This window comes from Cloeon dipterum, chromosome 1 (genome assembly GCF_949628265.1).
Source record: "Cloeon dipterum chromosome 1, ieCloDipt1.1, whole genome shotgun sequence".
Lineage (NCBI taxonomy): Eukaryota > Metazoa > Arthropoda > Insecta > Ephemeroptera > Baetidae > Cloeon > Cloeon dipterum.
In genome coordinates, this window is record NC_088786.1 from 37,638,291 (window position 1) to 37,659,028 (window position 20,738).

Sequence of the window (20,738 nt, forward strand, 5' to 3'; positions counted from 1 at the left end):
CTTTCGGAGCACGGGGTTGGTCTCAGTCTCTCAGTCCTCAACCCATGGCCCAGAAAAATCAAAATAAATTATTTTCAATCAAGTTTTGGCCAACAGTCGCTTGAAATCAACACTAAAATTGAACCTTTTTAACAAAAATCACATTTTTCAGGGTTTTAAAGAACAGAACCGAGTTTTTTATTATTTCTCAGACACTTAAAAACCAAAAATTTTTTTGTTTCTTCCAGGTGTATGGGAAACATTTAAGCTTTATAGGATTTTCAGAATTTTGTGTAATACGGTTTCCAGATTTTTTGAAAATTCAAACAGATTTTTTTCAGCCAAACCTTGAATTAAGAGTTGAATTATTCAGCAGAGACAATTTATTTAAAATCAAATTTTTACCAAGGTCGCGAAACCAGGAAAATATTTTCTGAGCAAATTAAGAGGACATAATACAACTTTAACTATCCTATCTCAATAATTTTGTGTTTAATTTGGCATTTTATATCCGGGAAAAATCTGGGTCACATTGTGAAACAATTTTCATAAAAATTTTACTTTCCAAATATTGCAGTAATTCAAAAAATGGAAAACCTCACATGGGTGGACGTGTCTCGCCAAGGGGCATCGACTGGCGAGGGCCTCCAACCCAAAGGGCTCCCACTGGGCCCCTAAAACCAAAGTCTTGTAATGTCACATGACAATTTTAATTTTTTTTAAATGTATAACTCCGCTCCTATTGTTTGTAGGATCAAAAAACAATTTTTGTTAGATTCGCCGTAAATTTCTACGTCAAATGGACTCCAGGGTGGCCCTCTAGTTGCGGTGTCTCTCAAAAAGGCCATCAAGGAGGACGAGTAGAGCCAATCCGGCCGATACCTTTGAGGCCGTCCAGTGTCAACAGCTGGAAAGAGCACAATTTTTACTCAAGGAATGGATGAGAAAATAGAATCAATGTATTAGAGTCATTAATTAATTTTTGTTGCATGTTCTGAATTTATAATAACAAAATTAGAGAATTAATTAAGCTTCCTCGCCCATCCAGCGCTAAATAAAATCTCTAAATTGGAGGAATGATACTGGAAAAGCCTGGAAAATGCTCTTTGCCAATGTATAAACTCATCCTTTAGGATTCAGTTAAAGCCTAAATTGACCTAAGAAGCTCTGTAATTTTTTGAGAAAATTGTCTGGAAAATTACCGTGCCTTTCAAATGGTAATGGCTGTCTCCATACTTGAAATCCGATTTTATTTCAAAACCAAGAGTTTCCCCAATAAGTGGCATACACCGTTGGACAGATCTCGACGAGAGGAATCAGAATGTGCCAAGAAAATATGTTCAAGCACTGTAAATTTTGGAGAAAATTGGCAAAATTTAAATTTTTACTGTAGGAAGGTCCTTTTTTATAATTGCAAATTGATGAACAAATTGTTTATCGGTCAATTGTTTAAGACATCCAACAATTTAAATAATTTTCAATTGTTGCCCAGTATCATTCCACTTTAATGGCACTTAACTAATAAAAATAATATCTCTGTAGTTTAAAGGACATGTCAACCAATTTTTTTTTAATTTTCTATTTGAAGCTAAACGATTGGAAAATCAGAATGCCGTTGGAATTTTTTTAATCGGATCAAAATTTCTAGATAAAGGGAGCGGCCATGATTTTCAGACACCATTTTTTTCAGGGTGTGTCGATTTTTGGGTTGTAATTTTATTCTGAACCCTCCATTTTGTTTTACGGACAATTATCAAGCCAATTAAGAATTTAAAAATGGCGTCTCAATCGATCCTTTAAAGGACCTCTTCATCCAAAATGGCGGAAAAATGCCTTAATTACTCTCTTTATATGAAATTCAGAAAAATTCCAGAATTTTCAGCTCCATTTGAAAAATAAAAATTTCCAACATGCATGTGTCCTTTAATATTTAGAGTTTTGCGCAGTATACTGCGAGAGTAGATTCAGTAGAGATATCACATCAGCCAGTGATAATGACAATAATATAAAAATCCGTTCAATCCGACCTGCAGGTCAATCAGAGTGAAATGCATGACAGATATTGTGCCTTTATCGTAAATTGAGAGGTGCTGGACAAATTGGCCCTTGGACAAGATAAAAATGCTTCTCCGCAGCGGTGAAAAGGATCTGTGGATATTGTGCTTTCCTTACTCTCAAAAGATAATTTAAGAAATCCGCTCGAGTAAGAAGGTTGCTTGTTATTGACGTCAAATATTGCCCCCGCCACCTTAATTAAGGAAGGGACCTCTTAGATCAATAAATCACCTGAGCTAGGAGCTAGGGGAAGGTCGCTTCGGAGCTGGATCCACCCTCCATCCACCTCCACCAGTGATGTGAGTGAAAGGGCCGCCGACGCGCGCCTCTGGGTTCGTCACCACCTAGAGAGGACCACTCGATTAGCCGCTTCTTGACTGTTACTCTACGAGAGAGGAATACCAGAGCTCTCCAAGAACCAAGGGAGAACCCCCGTAGATCTCAGGTACGGCCAATAACTGACAATGAGGTAGCTGAATGAGCTTCTCACACTCACTCTTCTATCTGTCGCTGGGGATTCTTCCAGCAACGAGCCCACCTTCGCAGAGGACGGAGAGAGGCCGAGCCCAGGGCACCGCAGGACCTGGAAGAAACTAGCATATTAGAGGAGGAGGGAACAACTACTGCGTCTGCCCTTACCTGTGCGTGACATCCTTTCCCGGGAATAATCGATCAGACCGATCACCTGATTTTTTTTATTTTCGCAGTGAGTGCTCACTGCTCAGGCAGGGCTAACTCGGATGCAGCCGACCGACGTCCTGAGGAGAAGAAGACATTAAGATCTGAGAACCATAATCACAGGTGGGCTTATGTATCATATTTAATATTTATTCAAGGTCTGAACCTAAATAAATTGTCGACAATTACTTACATACTTCCGCTCATCACGGCGTAATGTGTGTTGCAGGACAGGAGCGCGCCTTTTGTAGCAGGTTAGCTGTGAGTAGCCGCCATCCATTTCCAGCACGGTATTACATAATCCCAGCGTTGAGATGACTGCAGTTATCTAAAAGTTCATATTTCTGTCAGATGGTTAACAATAAACGGCCGGACGGCTCGAGCAGAAGTTTAGTCATTTTTGTTTAGTACCTACCTACCTCTCAAAACTCGTCTTAAAATGGAAACTAACCTCAGGAGAAGACCTTTGAGTACCCTTGCTGTGATTTCTTTCTAATTCTTGTTATTGTTTGACGCCCACCAAGTACCCATTGACGGTGTGCGGAAGAGAGCTAAGGAACTTGGCTTGCCGTTCGCTTGCCAAGTACCTCACTCAAGTTCTATTCAGCTCCGTATCTGCACGCTTCTCCGCACTCGTCATGGCCGGCTGCGGGGCCCGCTATGATTGGCTGTAACGTCACGGCTGGCACCTACCACGCATTTTCTCCAGCAAACAGCGCGAAAGCCAGCAAAATCTCCAAACACAACACGAAATGTCCCCTTTTCTTCTTATTTTTTTGTTTTCAACTTCACCTAGGGTTATTGTGACTTTATTTTCCTTCGTTTCGCAAAGAAAGGCGTCGATTGACCGGGTTAGCGCCGAAATTCGCGTACTTACTATGTGGGGTGGGCAGCTGATATGCTTTTCTTAACTCGAAAAAAATCCAAAAAATCACCAAAGGCGCTTGTATAATTTTAGGGCATAGTGAACCTTTTTTCAGGGTGCAAAAAACACAAAAATTTTATGTTTGACTTAAATTTTCTCAAAAAGGGCGCCAATTTTTTATATTATTTTCCCTATTTTGAATTTTCAAATTTTTTGTAATGGCGAATGCAAGATTATTTTGAAAATTTTAACATGATTTTTTAACCGTGATGAAATCGGCAACCTTGCTGACGTCAAATTTGAAAAAAAAACAGCAAAATTTGAGCACCCGGGCAATTTTTGGAATTTTTAGCCCAATATTTTACGGTGCGAAGAAGGACTACTAAATTCCGTCAAACCGCCGACAGTATTTATTTAAAAAATACAAATTTTCATCTTAATTTCCAACAACTTCGGCTGATCCCTGAAAAAATAAACAAATTAATCAAAAATAAATAAAAATTATCACAAATTACCAAGCACATGAAGTTGATTTCCGTGGTGCAATTAAAGTTGAAAAGTCCGTTTTCCTCTTGTTTGCCGACGCCGGTTTGAATGGCAACGCAGTCTCCGAAATCCCGATTCGGAAAGCCCTGTCTCCACTTTAATTGCGGGCCGACCAATTCTTTTTCTGGGCACCAAACGTACGAGTCACACTCCTGGGCGTACATTGCACTCGTCCAGAAAATCGTGGGAAGATTCCCCTTTTCTATATAAAATAAATTAATATTGGAATGATTAAAGACCGTTTTTGACGAAGTTTCTGAGCTTGCCAAACGATTCTTGAGGGTCGAAATAGGTTGAGTGGATCATTTTTCCGACCAAAAAGGTGCAGCCCGACGTGCGAATTTTTTTCCCGCCAAAAAGTTTGAATGCGAGAGGTGCGCATGCGTCAGAGCTGGTTTGAGCACTTCCAGAGGGACTGCCTCTACGAAAGAGTTATTTGTCAGATCCAGTCAGCTCTGACGCATGCGCAGTTCTCACATTCATTTTGTTTTGGCGGGAAAAAAGTTCGCACGTCGCGCTGCACTTTATTGTCCGAGAAAATTTCCACTTTACGTAATTCGACCCTCGAGAATCGATTGGTGAGCTCAGAAACTTCGTCAAAAACACGCTGAATAGAATTGGTACTTTTTTCCATTTTCAACAAGACTTGGAAGCTCGACCACACTTCATCCGTGGTAAAAGAGAACAGGGTTGAATTGTATTTGCAGCAACTTTCGAAGGATCGATAGTAGCCATGCTGGAATTCAATATTTAATATTGGAAGGAAAATAAAATTAAAATTAATTCTAAACCTTTTTAGTAGAGATGTACATTTTGGTGCTGTTGGATAAGCGGTAGATTTGCGGATTTGGAACTGAATAGTTGTTTGAATGTTTAAAAATATAAAAGATGAGAGTTTTAAATAAAAAATTACAAGATTTCCTTAAGGACCCGAGTGCAATTATATCCTGACAAAAATGAATTTTAATCATTTGAATTTAATCCAAAATTAAAGTTTACCGATAGCTTGCAAGTGATTTCAGGGCAAAGAGCCTCGTTGCAGTAGGTTCTGTTCCGTTCAGCATCTGGGAAAATTGAACAATTTAATGATTTTAATTTTGTTTCTGTTCCGCGGAAACCTTTTCCAGAATATTTAACTGCTTTGTTGAAATTAACCCTGGGAGGCGTGGGTCGTGTAGGCAAATTAGAAGTTTTCGCCGTCGTGGAAAAAGAAGCAATTATTATATCTTCAGAGTCGGCGAATTTAATTTTTTCGCCCAAATCCTGAAGTGTTTTGAGCAGCTGTAGGAATTTTTCTCTCTTTGAAGAGCCAGCAGATGCAAAAAAGCTCTAAAAAAATTATCCCGTCAGTTGTAATTTTAAAAAAGCAGTAAATTTACTCACCAGCAAGCTCATAGACATTAAAATCCACACTGTATTTGTCATTTTTCGGCGTCGTTTTCGTTCAGACCAGTTCAGATCATCATCACCAATTGAATGACGAATGTTGCAACTGATGTGGATGTGCTATATTATTTCCTGTTGCTAACGAACGTCACATCCGCACACACCAAGAGCTGCGCGCAGCACAAATTTTCAGCTTTATTTCTCAGTATCTAAAAAACCCTTTTTAAAAAGACGGAAGCAATTTAGGGTGCTATAAGAAGGAATACTAAATTTGGTCAAATTTCCGACAAACATTTATTTAAAAAATATCAAATTTTCTTCTTAATTTCCTACAACTTCGGCTGAACCCTAAAAAATTCGACAGTTTATTAAATTAAAAAAAATTATAATAAATCCTTAAAATTACCTTGCACATGAAGTTGATTTCCGTGGTGCAATTAAAATTAAAGAGTCCATTATTTTCCTCTTGTTTTCCGACGCCGGTGTGAATTGCAACGCAGTCTCCGAAATCCCGATTCGGAAAGCCGTGTCTCCACTTTAATTGCGGGCCGAACAATTCTTTCTCCGGGCACCAAACGTACGAGTCACACTCCTTGGCGTAGATTCCACTCGTCCAGAAGATCGTGGGAATATTCCCTTTTTCTACGTATAAAATTAATTAATATTGGAATGTATTTGCGATTATAACAAAGCAGAATAAAAACACGGTACTTTTTTCTATTTTCATCAAGCTTTGGAAGCACGCCGTCACTTCATCGGAGGTGAAAGAGGTCAGGGTTGAATTGTACAAGCAGCAACTTTCGAACGATTGATTGTAGCCGAACTGTGCAATTTGGGATTTTTATTGAAAGGAAAATTAAAATTAATTAATTCACCAGTTGCATAAACCCTAAGTGTTCGAAGCCGCCAACAGATGGCGCCACCGTAGACTTTCGCTTTTAAGGCACTTCCGCTGCGATTTCAGACTCAATCTAGCTACTGTGCATTATTCAATTAATTTGCTATTTTTTGACGTGCTGAAAACCAAAATCGGTTCAGCCAATCGCCGTAGAATCGTGAAAAACTATTTTTTGATATACAAAAATCTTTTCCAACGTTTCTACGGCGAATTGCTGAACCGATTTTGGTTTTTAGCACGTCAAAAAATTAGCAAATTAATTTAAAAAAAAGCAAAATAGCTAGATTGAGTCTGAAATCACAAAGGAAATGCCTTAAAACCGCTTAAAACAAATTTTTTTAAGAAAGCCTGTGGTTGCGCCATCTGTCGGCGGCTTCAAACACTAAGGGTTTATGCAACTGGTCAATTCCAAACCTTTTTAGTAGAGATGTACATTTTGGTGCTATTGGATAGCCGGTAGATATGCGGAGTTGGAACTAAATTGTTTCAAATAATTAAAAAGAGGTCGCAGTTTTAAATTAAAAATTACAAGATTTCCTGAGGGACCCCAAAAAAATTATATCCTGAAAAATGATCGAATAATTTTTTGAATTTATTCAAAATTTTATAATTTACCGATAGCTTGCAAGTAATTTCAGGGCAAACAGCCTCATTGCAGTAAGTTCTGTTCCTCTCAGCATCTGGGAAATTTAGACAATTTATTGATTTTATTGTTGTTTTTTTTCGCAAACCTTTTCCAGAAACTCTGACGGCTTTGTTGAAATTAACTCCGGGAGGCGCCGTGGGTCGTGCAGGCAAATTTGATGCTTTCGTCGTCGTGGAAGAAGCAATAATTACATCTTCAGAGTCGGCAAATTTAATTTTTTCCCCTAAATCCTGAAGTGTTTTGAGCAGTTGTAGGAATTTTTCTCTCTTTGAAGAGCCAGCAGATGCACAAAAGCTCTAAAAAAATTATCCCGTCAGTTCTAATTAAAAAAAAACAGTAAATTTACTCACCAGTAAGCTCATATAAATTAAAATCCACACTGCATTTGTCATTTTTCGCCGTCGTTTGCGTTCAGACCAGTTCAGAACACCATCACCAATTTAATGACGAATGGTCCTGCTGTCGCAATAATATTTTTCACCTTTTTATTTTTCTGCTGCTGCTAATGGACGTCACATCCGCACACCAGCAGGAGCTGCGAGGCACAAATTTTCAGCAATTATTGCGCAAGATTTTTGTTTATACATGCAGCTGTTCAAAAACCAAATGACTCTTTTAATGGCATTTTTATTTGAATAGAAAAAAATATTTTTATTAAAAGGAATAAAAATTGAGAGTGTATTTGTCGATAGTTAATTTTAAAATTAAATAAGAGAACAAGAAGTGTTCAAACCATTTTTAAAACTTTAATAATTGTAAAAATCATTTTTTTTTTAATTAAAAAATTATCTCCCATGTACTATTAAATCTCGTCTTGAAACTTTCAACTTGACTTATGATCTATACAGAAAAGCGTAGGCTGTCGATTATTGGAACTGGTGAATACTAATTATTATAATTGACCAGTTGCATAAACCCTTAGTGTTCGAAGCCGCCAACAGATGGCGCAACCACAGACTTTCTTAAAAATTTTGTTCAAAGCAGTTTTAAGGCATTTTCGCAGCGATTTCAAACTCAATCTAGCTTTTTTGCTTTTTTTAATTAATTTTCTAATTTTTGACGTGCTAAAAACCAAAATCGGTTCAGCTATTCGCTGTAGAAACGTTGGAAAAGTTTTTTTTTATTTCAAAAAATAGTTTTTCACGATTCTACGGCGATTGGCTGAACCGATTTTGGTTTTCAGCACGTCAAAAATTAGCAAATTAATTGAAGAATGCACAGTAGCTAGATTGAGTCTGAAATCGCAGCGGAAGTGCCTTAACATCGAAAGTCTACGGTGGCGCCATCTGTTGGCGGCTTCAAACACTAAGGGTTTCTGCAACTGCTGAATTTATATTAATTTAAAGACCGACTGAAACTATATTTTCTTTATATTCCAATCGATGCCTGAGGGTGGAAATAAACGGGGAAATTATTATTTTGATCGAACATTGCTTTGTGACGAGCGCCAAGCAGAGAATCTTCTGGTCGTTAAACTGCGCATGCGTTGCCCCTGTGACGTTACAGCTATAATCTCAGCTGCCAATGTCAAGCACGAAACATGACGGTGACGTCAGTGGAAGGACGCGTGCGCAGTAGTGATACAAAGATTCAAACGTTTTTGTGCGCCAACGCAACGTACGTTTTGGTTTGCGTCTTTGCGCGCACGTCAAAAAACAATTTTATATTAATAAATAAATATTTATCCCACCTCAGGGATCGATAGGAACATATACGAAAATGTGGCTTCAGTTGGTCTTTAAAAATATTAAACTAAATACACGACCAGTTTTTTTTAATTTTTTTTTTTAATTTAAAAATCTTTGTTAACATAAAAAATTAAAAACAAATTAGGCAAATTATTTGATGCATAGAAATACAACACGCAGAGAGCTTTCTGTTCGAAATTAACATCTACTGGCGCTCGCACTTCCCCTGCAAACTTTTTAAAAAATATGTTTCCGTTCCTGGAAAAATGACGGGAAATTGGAGCGAAAGTTGTGCTCGAATAGAGGGTGAGTTGAATGAAGGAGACGATCAAAGAAAAATAAATAAAAGTCTGACTGAGTGAGGCATTCCGCCCGCTCGAAATGCTGCGCGGATAGTCTAACCGCATCTTCCGCAGGCGCTAAATAAATAAGCAAATATTCGCAGCATTAATGATGTTTAAAAAGGAGATTATTCATGAAATTAATGGTGTTAAATATACAGTTCACATATTTAAATAATTTTCTCTGTAAGCAGCAGCACATAACACCCTAAAAATATGTAATTTCAGATTTGTGAGCTACGCGTAAAATTTCTAGAATTTTTTCTTTTATTCTTTTGAGGCCACAGCTAAAAATTGGAAAATCCTAAATAGATCAAACCCCACTGATTGTTAGTCCTGTGTGTGTGTAAACAAAATTCTAAAGTCATACGATCATTGCTTTCACAGATAAATAAGTCAGAAGATCCACTAATATCCTATCCAACACAGGTAAATATATTTTTTTCAATTGCAAGTTTTTTCTAGGCGTGCTGAAAACCCATTCAGATTTTATCGCCTTAAAATCTAAGCTCTTCCTAATATAAATTATAGTTTCAATAAATTAATAAAATAAAGTAATATCCAAGACAAATAAATGTTGAAACAACATAATTAAATCGTCCATAAAATTGTCACAATATTGACCAAAACTTGGTTCTTTTCATGCATTTTCGCACGTGACACCGTTTTTTTCGCACCAAACTCCACCGGACGCCATATCTGCGCGTCGCTAGAATCTGGCCCCCGCTGGTATTTCTACGAAAAATACAATTGTTGTAATTTTGAATGCAGAAAAGTGTAAAATATCCCTCCCCTCTGATTTTATTTATTCAACAAAAAAAAACATCGTTGCATGTTTGCCTTCTAATACAAACAAATAAGCGGTCAAAGTACTTTCTTCGCGATACACACAAGAAGTTAAGCGAAGTTCCTTCTCCTTCAGTTAAGAGTGAGCCCTCGTTTGCAAGAGACGCAACTCTTAATTTCCAACCAAAGTCTTCCTCTGTAGTCAGAAATAATGGACCTGATCAGCAACATGGACATCGAGTTAGCGGGTAATATTTTTACTCATATTTCTGATGGCATTTCTAGGCATTTTATAGAATATAAACTTAAAAAACAGCTGAAAGAGTCCCATCAGTTTTAGGCCATAATTTCTGAGATGATTATCTAATAAATTAAATTGATTTTGGCTATTTTAATTTTTCTCAAAATAATTTTAAAGGTTTTCAAACGGCCAGTTGAAATTTTCAGACAAAAAATAATTAATTTTTTAAAAATTACGCCTATGAGGAAAGAACTAGAAATTTATTCAGCTTTCTGAATATCGGCGTTTTTACGCTACAATCGCATATTGTGAATTTTAAATGAGGCCAAACACAGACTCCCTTTCGAATATCTGCAATTTTTTTTTTAAAAATAACTTTCAAAATTCAAAAGTACAATTGTTTTTATATTGTTCTATAGAAACGCCCAGAAAATTAGACAACAGGCGAGAAGCGCGAGATGAGAGAGAAAAGAAGCGAACGCGGCGCACCAAACGCGGCACGCAACAAGGACGCTGAAATTTATTCCGACGAGCTGTTAGATGAGTGTGATTCGTGTTTCGAAAACATCAAATCACACTCACCAAAAGCTCAGCACCAAAAAGACGCGTGCCTGAACAAATTAGTGAAGGATTTGAAGAAGTTTGAAATATCTCTAAAGTAGGTACAAAATACGGCCATAATTTTCTTTTTATCCAAAATTAATTTAACAGTCAATTTAATGAACAATTAAATTTTACAGTCCCAGAGAAAGGCATATTATAATAATAGATTCTTTAATTTTAAAGGTAAAACGATGATTTTGACGGAGTGTTACGGCGGCTACATCTTGAAGGTTCCATTTGAGAAGATATTTATATTAAAGGAGTCCGTACACCAGCGATTAAAAAATTGTTACTGTAAAAATGTTGCTTGATTTTGATGATTGTTTTTTCAAATTCAATAAATGTTAAATACTGTTGAGAAATTTTTATTAATTTAATAAAGTAAAAAGTTAAAACATTTATTTTTCGGTTAAAAAGAATTGAAATATACGCATTATTTTTTAAAGTTCGTGATTAATCATTCCTAATATTTGGTTTTTTTCTAATACAATTTTGATAATAATTGAAAATTGTCATAAAGGGAATTGAGGAGCTTGAGAAGCTTGAGAAGCTTTCGCATTTAAATTTTTGAAAAACGGGAATAATATAGCTCTGAGTGATACAGCGGCTTCTATTCTTAGTCGAGAGATTATTTTTGTTATACAAAATAATATCAGCTTTTAGGCTGTGGAGTTTTATAGTTGCTGCGATGTCTTTTCTCAGATTCTCTCTGCTCCTGAATTGTTACTTAATTTAAAAATCGCTATTTGTCCTGTTCAAAATTTTTTGTCGAATGATTTAAGTCCCACTGATATTAATTAAACTATAATAAAATTGTTTTCACTGCAGCTTTACCCTATGACAAATTTATCCTCAAAAACATATACGCAAACAGTGGGGACGCGCAGATATGGCGTCGGGTGGAGTATGGCGCGAAAACACGGTCACGTGAAAATTCGGGAAAAGAAGCAAGCTTTGCTCAATATTGTGACACAATTTGCATTAATTGAGTCTTTTGGATCGTTTAAACAAACTCTTGACACTCGTACGGAAATCCAAAGAGAGCTTTTTGTTTCCCACCTTCAGACACAATCTTGGATCTGCGCGGTGCGAACTAATTTAATCGCACATCTGGACCCCGCTGTGACAAAATAAGCAGGGAACGTATGACGAAACACTTTGTGCGCTTAATTTGCACTATCAGAAATTTTAACCAGCCCGTTGGCTCGCATTGTTCAGCGGCTTTCTCAGGAGTGTGAAAGCAGTGGGAGGTATTTGAGAAGTTGGGAGATCTAATACTGGCTTCCCAATGTCAGAGATGGCAAAAAGTGGTTAGTTTAGTGACTCGAAATGCTCGAATTGCTCAACGGGCTGGTTTGCACCTTTCCAGCATGCGTGATTTGGCTTCACGGGACGAATGTCCAGCGTTTCAATGCAGTCCTCGGTGCGGAGGCAAGTGGCCCTTGAGTGGGCTGCGTCCCTGTGCGGCCTGGTGCGCCCATTCAATCCGTTCGCGGTGTTATTGGCACACGGAATTCAGCATTCGTGCCAGTGCAGTGCGCGCCCTTCCCGTCCTCCGGTCCTCGGACAGGGATAAAACGAGCAAAAAATACAAACATTAAATATGCGCAGTCAAAGTAGAGAGGGGACCAAAGGGATTACGAGATTCCCGTCCCTGAGGGATTCAAATAGACGGTCTTTATTATTTTTAAAGTGCATCAAATTTAAGTTTTTTTTTATTAAACAAAATTTTGCTTAAAATAAATGATTTTAATTAATAAATAATTGATTGGCAAAGCTGATTTCCCTTATTTAGTACGCTTTTCAGGGCTGGGTATCTCCGGGGAGACTCCTATACTTGCAATTTACTGTTTGTTTGCCGTATTTACCATGCAGCTTATTTGTGCGGTTTCTTGCACCTTATTTATGGTTATATAATGAACAAATACCCTATATGGGGAGGGAATGTTTTTTTAACATTTTCACGAGCACCAAAAATGTGGGAGAAAGTACTATATCTACAAAAAACCCACTTTATAACCATGCCCAAGACCAGGAAAATTCTCCAAGCTATTCATTAAATTTTTGTTAGTATATTTTTACAGGAAAATATTATAAAATTATAATTTTATAATTTTGAATAAAGAAAAAGTGTAAAGTATCACTCCCCTCTGATTTTGTTTGATCAACAAAGCATTAGGCCGACTTGTTTGCTTTCCAATATGTACAAACAAATATGCGGTCAAAGTTCTTGCGTTCCATATTCATTCTCGGCGATACAAATAAGTTTATTTAGAGCTCCTTCTGCCTTCAGTCAGTTCACAGCCAGCACACGCTTTGAAAAGACATTCTCCTTATACGTATAACCCAAGTTTGCGAGACTCACAATGTCGTCAGAGATGGAACCGAAGAACATGGAAATGGAAATCGAGTCGGGTAAAATATATAGTTACTTATTTTAAGTTTCCGCTTGCATAAAATCCAAGCCATCCTAAAAAAGAGGGCGTAACCAGTAAAATTTCGGAAAATTAGATTTCGGGGCAACAAAAATTGGTCGGTTAGGCTTTTTATGTAAAATCATTATTTAAATAAAAAAATCACGATCATTCAAATTTAAATGCTCTCTCAAAATGCTGTCGCCGGGAAAAATTTAATAAAGCATCCTCAATTCCTATTAATTATGGTACACCGTGGAAATTTTAGAAGTTAGAAGTGGTATTTTAAATTCCTCTTTTCTCCATAGAAATATCATCGAATTTTTACTAGCACTTTTTGCGACGGTCAAGGTTTTTTTAAAGGGATATTTATGCACAACCAGCGTAAGAAAAAGTAGTAAAGCCCCAATTTTAGAGATAGAAAAGTGTCACCTAGGAGGAACGTAAAACGTTAACCCTGGATGCTAAGCGGCTCCGGCTTCTTCAGGGCTACATGTTGGGGTTAAGATCGCGCCAAGCAAGATGTCCCGTTCCTTTTGCCAAAGACTTTCCTGAAAATGGCCAAAAAGTGAGAAGTGCTCCAAAGAGAGGGCAGCGCTGCTAGGCTGCTACCGCCGAGAATGCAGCAGAGTACCGTCGTATCGAGTCGCAAACAGCCTCCTGTCCAAAGGAGAATTAATAAAAAAATGAAAAAAATAAAACGAGAAAAACAAGTCACGTGAAACTTCAAAAATTTGGTTTTTGAGCCACACCTCGGGCCCTAATCCCATCATTTTCTCTTATTGTAAATAAACCATAAATATATAGTTGGATCCAAGGTTGACAGGTGGTTTTAAGACGGAGACAGATTGTTTATGGATGGGAAAATTCGTGAAGCAAACAAAAAAATACGAGCCACTTTATCCGCGCTGCTGGAGGGAGCGATGCGATGCGGCTCAGCGAGGGATCAGGCAGTCGCATTGTGTGAATAGGGTCTTTTGTTGTTCGCTGCCAAGCGTTATTGTGAAATCACGAAAAATACGCTTGAAGGCAAGAAGAAAAACAGCGTTGGAGGATAAATAGGGTGCGAGCGCGTCGCTGAGAAAAAGAGGGAAGATTTCACCGATTTCACCATTCGTTTGCGACACCTGGCAACTATGTATATCGTTCGTCATGCGTATACTGCACAGAGACCCCAAGTCTCTCCCCTAAACCCAACAGTCGTGTTTCAACCTCCGATCGCTCGCTACGTGTGTTTCTGTTCTCTCACGCTCTGTACAAGCAACAAAAATGGTAAGAACGCTGTTTTTTAGAACTGGCACGGAGATAAAGCCATAGAGACAAGGTTCCGAATTTTCCCCACCCGGATTAAACCCGAACGGGTTTGTTCAGTTTTAAAACCAGGCTAAAAGCCAATGAAACCCACTATTTTACCCAAGGCTCCCTGGGGTAAAATAGGATTAGAGGGATTATTTGTAAGAGAGACACAGCCCTTGTGCGCTCCTTTTACTCCATCTTTATTTTAACTGCTTGTAGCAACAATAATGCTCATTAGGTGGCATATTTATGACAGTCTCTATATCTCTGGGAAGTGGCAGCTTGCATCTACCCCGAGTAGTGCGTCGGTCGGCCGCACTTTTATACCCTTTACCCCTCTGTCGCTGCTGGAGGGAGGAGTCTGAAGGTGGCTCTCCTGCCTCAGGCGCTCAGGCGTGACAATCCCCTGGCTTAGTGTGTGTGAGAATTAAGGGGGTTGCCTCCTCTTTTACTTTTTGGGCTGTGACACTTGAATATATATTTTACTTATTGGCTTTGGGAATAAATAATTAAAATTTTAAAGGGCACGGATTTGACTTGACTTTACACTCTAATATTAATATCCATCCAGATAAACATTTTTCTCATTGCTGAATCTACAGACGTTCTGGACGATCGGAATAAGTGCGAATACACGCCATGCTTGGCGGACTTTTATTGGGAAAAATCGGCTAATTAATGCGTCCCGCCAGCAGTCTGAGGGTATTTTTGACTGCCGGACACTTCGTATTTGGCACCAAGAGGCGTCGATTGGCCGGATTTGAAGTAAAATTTGAGATTTTTTTTTGTGTTTTTTACCTATGAAAAAAGGAAATTGTTTGGTCGCACAGCCCTTAATTTGGGCCCATTTGCAAAAAAATGTAGGTCTCGGGATAACTTTCGGAGGTTTGATGTGAACAAAACCTGCACATAAGTTATTTGTAGAATAGAATATTAGGATTTGGTTGTAGCCAGCATTGAAAAGTTTTGGACAAATATCAGAAAATTTTTGATCTGGACAGTTTTACTATCAAATTACAGACGACACGCAGCCTGTTGGACATGGCCTATAAAACCGTTTTGGAAAACATCGATACTTATGACAAGGACTATGCTAAACAAATTATTGGCAAGTTAATTTTGTTACTACTTACAGCTCTATAAATCTATACCTTACTAATTATTCAGACAGTAAATATGTTTGATAAAACACTTGACAATATTTAATTATTATAGGAATTGAACCTAAATTTCGTTTTAATTTTTAGGGGTTGTCAGAGACGAGCGAGTTAATGAAATGTGGCATGAGGTCGAGAACCACCATCGACATTGCGACGGCAACGGCAATCACATGGACAAGCTTTGGGCAACTCTGCCTTGCCTGATCAACTCTCGGAAGTATATAAAATTTGACACCGCCGTTTTAACAAGAATGCGTTGCGAATCGTCAACCATATCAAATTCTCGCTTTCAAGAGGTGAATGTTTTTTATGTTTGCAATTTTTCACTCTACTAATTTGATTGAATGAAATATTTTCAGTTCATCAGGTGTTTGGGCTCGAACACACCCAATCTGGTGGAGTTAAATATCGACAGCCCAGGCGGCGACCAGAAATATTCACTGGAGGAAAGAGAACTGGCCTCCATTGCCAAGCTCAAGCACTTAAAAACGCTCAATATTGAATATCAAGTTTGCGTGCACCTATCAGGATTTCATGACTTGACGCACCAATGCGAAAAATTAGAGAGCATCGACGTGGAACAAGTTTTCATAGACATCGAACCATCACGCGACACCTTCTGTGACAAGTTTGTGTACATCGATATTGATGCGTCACGTTATTTAGAGGAAAGGCAAGTGGTACTGTCTTTGAAATCTTCAATGCCAGAAGATGGCCCTGATTGTGCAGATACTACGCAATATATGAGAATTTTTCTGGCTCCAATGAAAGTTGCCCAAATAAGTTTATTGCGAGGATTTACTAAACTTACGGAGATTCAGGTGAAAATTGCTTTCCTGCTATTAATATTATAACTTTCTAAAATAAATCAAATATCGTTTCAGCTTGAGTGCACTCCAACGAAAGAGATTGAAACATTGGACGAGTTTCCGCATTTCCCGGAGGTGAAATTCGCCGAGCTTTCTTGTTTGTGGAGATCGGCGCACGCTGTAAGGTGTTTCATGAAGAGAAATGGGCTGACTCTTCAAAAACTGGCTCTTGAAGGCATCAGCGCCAAGGAGAACATGACTTTTTACGAAATCTTCAGCACATGCCCAAACCTGGAGTCGTTGCAATTATGTCTTTGCAATTTGACTGGAAACGACGCACCTGTTGAAGCGATGCGCCGACTGAAAAAATTCAGATGGTGCCATTTAAACGAGTAAGCAAAAATATATATATTCATATAAGGGGCTATATTCACTTCAACTTTTACATTATTTTGTTTGCCACATGGTTTAGAATTTCTTGTAGACAATGGTCAAGAAACAAATTGGTTAGTGACAATGATTATATCTTTTGCCTCTTTTCGAGATGAGCAGGATTAATGCATAAATTTACCTAACAAAGGAATTATATATAATTCAATCTGCCGTGGTTAGATTTTATAATATCCAAGGGCATTTAATTTTTATTAGCTCTCAGCTTAAAATTGTTCGTTGTTATGCCCGTTATTAATTTAAATCATTGCAGAAATTCCCATGGTCGAGTCGCATTTTCAAGCATTCTGTCTGCGCCGCTCCTGGAAGATCTCGACATTGAATTACCCAAAATAATCGACTTCAGCGACAACGCCACCGTTATTGCTCGGATTAACGGACACGAAATCTTGCGGAATCTCAAGAAATGTAGGATGGTTGAGATGCGACGGAAAACCTACCAAGAACGCAAAAAATCTTCCGTCGCTTTCAAAGAATTGAAAAGCGCTATTTTGTCCGTAATATATCTTCATAATCACCTGCTAATTTGGTTTCCTTCACTTTTTAGTTTTTCTAAAGAGCTCTGTGTGTATCATAAATGTTTAATAAAAATACTTTCTTTATATCTCACTTGTTTTACGAAGTCCTCCACATATACATATTAATTATTTTGATTCGAGATAAAGATTGTTACTTGGATTAACTATATAATTGAAATAATCCTAGTATTTATTACCAGTTTTGTGCGGTTATTGACACGTTTTATGATATTATATAATGAACAAAAAGAAGCTACAAAAGAGACGCGAAATAGCTGCTATAGCCTCCACAGTCGGTCTTGCAACTCAACTTTTGCTCAAAACTGTACTCCTTATGTTCCACTGGCGGCGCAGTCTCTCGGTGTGTCGTCAAATAACGTGACGCTCTTGGTGTGCCCAGGCTGAAGGAAATTATCAACATCAGCAAGAAGCCCAAGGCTCCGTCTCTGACTGTCTTCCTCACCGGTGCTGCCGCCAGGGACGCTGAAAAGGCCAAGAACGTCCTCTGCAGACTGGAACACACCACTCTCAGAAAGGTAGATTATTTATTTTAATTTTAAATATTGAAATTTATTAATTATTAAATTCCATTGCGTTACGCTTTTCTGTTACGCGTAACATCCAGACGCGTCACGGGTAGGGCGTTACGCGTCACGGGTAGGGCGTTACGCGTGATGGGTAGGATGTTACGCGTAACGGGTAGGGCGTTACGCGTAACGGGTAGGGCGTTACGACGCGTAACGGGTAGGGCGTTACGCGTAACGGGTGGGGCGTTACGCGTGACGGGTGGGGCGTTACGCGTAACGGGTGGGGCGTTACGCGTAACGGGTGGGGCGTTACGCGTGACGGGTGGGGCGTTACGCGTAACGGGTGGGGCGTTACGCATGACGGGTGGGGCGTTACGCGTAACGGGTAGGGCGTTACGACGCGTGACGGGTAGGGCGTTACGCATAACGGGTAGGGCGTTACGCGTCACGGGTGTCTTCAGGAACCAATTTCTGGCATTTCAATTATAGAAATCGGTGCTGGGAGGCGCAAAGATGGTTAGATGGGGATGGGGACGTCCCATCGTTTCCGGTTTTGGAACATTGGGACGTTTTTTGAATTATTACGAATTTTTGAATGTGTGAATTTTGGAAAAGTTGAAATTGATTGATGTTAAAATTCAACGGGTTGAGGGATTTCAACTCGTGAAGTCTTGATCGAAATGTCACGCCAAGCTCTACCATCTGACCTTTCTATGGGTTACCCACCCTGAGATCGATCCCACCGGGGCCGCTTAAGCCTGTTTTTCCGGCGCCGTTAGATGGCACATGAGGCTAATGGATATGTAACAAAATACGCGGGAAGGAAATTATTAGGTCGGCACGCCCCTTTTTGACGCTTCTGATTGGCCGCTGGATTGACTCCTGATTGGCCTCCATTATTTCGACACCATATTCACTTCTGACCGGCGGGAACCAACACAGATCGCTACTCGGTCCCGATGGGAATTTCGACTGCGCAGAAGGTTCTAATCAAGGTCACGAATGCGCAGTAATGAGTTTTAATCTCCCTGTGAGATTAGGAAACGATCTGATCATACTGCGCATGCTTAAGATGCGCACAAGTTTACTGCGCAGCTTCAAAATGGGCGTTTATTCAAACCGCTATAGAAAATTAATTAGAGCACCTTGAGAGTATCCATTTAATTCATTAATTTATCATGAAAATAGCTTCAAGCTTCAACAAAATGAATAATTTTGTTGTAATTTCTTTACGAACAGCTGATTAGCCCGTTAATTGGCGAATCAACCGTTAGATGGCACGTTAGGATGATGAAATGTAATAGAATACACCGCAATGATATTATAAGGTCAGTACGCCTCTTTTTCGACGCTTCTGATTGGCCACGCACTGGACTGTGTCCTGATTGGCCTCCATTATTTCGACTCCATCTTAACTTCTCACAGGCAAGAACCAACACAGATTCTAACCCGGACCCCGCTGGGCTAGGAATTTGTATATTTGATTGGATACACGCCCATTTTGAAGCTGTAACTTGCGCATATCTTAAGCATGCGCAGTATGTTCAAATCGCTTATTGATCTCACGGGGAGACTAAAACTCATTACTGCGCATGCTTGAACAAAATAAAAACCTTCTGCGCAGTCGGAATTCTGGTCTGGGCCTGGGTTGCGATCTGTTTTGGTTCCCACCGGTCAGAAGTCGATTATTGGCGTCGAAATAATCGAGGCCAATCAGAAGACAGTCCAGCGGCCAATCAGAAGCGTCGAAAAAGGGGCGTGCGGACCCAATAATTTCACTCCCGCGTATTTTGTTACAATTCCATTAGCCTGACGTTCCATCTAACGGTCGATTCGCCATTTACCGGGCTAATTAGCTGTTAATAAATAGAAATAACAACAAAACTATTAATTTTTCTTGAGGTATTTTCATGATAAATGTGATTAAATTGTTGTTTCAATATACGCCCATTTTGAAGCTGCGCAATAAACTTGTGCTTATCTTAAGCATGCGCAGTACGTTTAGATCACTTCTTCATTTCACATGAAGGCTGAAACTCACTACTGCGCATGCGTGACCCAAATTAAAACCTTCTGCGCAGTCGAAATTCCCACCAGGACCTAGGTTCTGTGTTTATTCCCGCCGGTTAAAAGTAAAAAAAAGTGGAAACCAATCAGGAGAGACAGTCCAACGGCCAATCGGAAGCGTCAAAAAAGAGGCGTGCGCCAACCTAATAATTTCATTCCCGCGCATTTTGTTACATTTCCATCGGCCTGATATGAGTAAAAACATTAATTAATTGTGCTAATTGTATATTCGTTTAATTTCAAACGTTTGTAAGTCTCCCGCCTTATTCTACCAGACACCATATCTACACACGGTTCAGAAAAGAATTTATATGATCCCCATACCCCAGGTGCTTGTCAATTTTGCAACGCAAAAAATCTTTTTAAGCGTAAAAACGGCTTAAAAACAGTTATGCCATTTTTCCGCATTTCTTTTATTTACGATGCTGAAAATATTGGAGCCTTGGGTAAAATATATTGGGGTTTTTAGCCTGGTTAAAACGGAAAAAATCCCTGCCACCTGGAAGCCGTACAGCATCGCCTAAAAGATTTCTTTCCCGTCTGCGACTAAATATATATTGGGAGAGAATTCGGGCCACCTTTTATGCCGCCCGCGCTGCTGCGGAGACGCGGCTTGGCTGACAATGCGAGGGGTCAGGCGCATTGTGTGAAGGGTCTTTGTTGTTTCTCTTGGGAAATCACAAAAAAAATACTGTGGAATGCACGAAGAGACACAGTAGTGCAGAGAAATAGGAGGGACCGACGATCGCACAATTCATTTCGAGAGCGTTTGAGGCCGCCGCCAG

General features: G+C 39.1%; 1 protein-coding gene and 1 long non-coding RNA gene across 2 annotated transcripts; both read right to left on the bottom strand.

The window, feature by feature from the left end:
• On the bottom strand, positions 1–3,285 carry LOC135947470 (uncharacterized). The gene is made up of 5 exons (XR_010575630.1): positions 2,906–3,285; positions 2,674–2,792; positions 2,437–2,617; positions 2,266–2,378; positions 1–886 (listed from the first exon to the last, which is right to left on the bottom strand). It is a non-coding gene; the product is annotated as an uncharacterized LOC135947470 (long non-coding RNA).
• A 679-nt stretch (positions 3,286–3,964) lies between these two features.
• On the bottom strand, positions 3,965–5,715 carry LOC135948354 (uncharacterized). Its single transcript, XM_065497578.1, has 8 exons — positions 5,507–5,715; positions 5,242–5,452; positions 5,123–5,187; positions 5,037–5,070; positions 4,915–4,976; positions 4,748–4,859; positions 4,093–4,325; positions 3,965–4,040 (listed from the first exon to the last, which is right to left on the bottom strand). Exons 1-8 carry the CDS (start codon positions 5,546–5,548, stop codon positions 4,014–4,016), a joined length of 786 nt encoding a protein of 261 aa, XP_065353650.1. The 5' UTR covers positions 5,549–5,715; the 3' UTR covers positions 3,965–4,013.
• Positions 5,716–20,738: the final 15,023 nt, after the last annotated feature.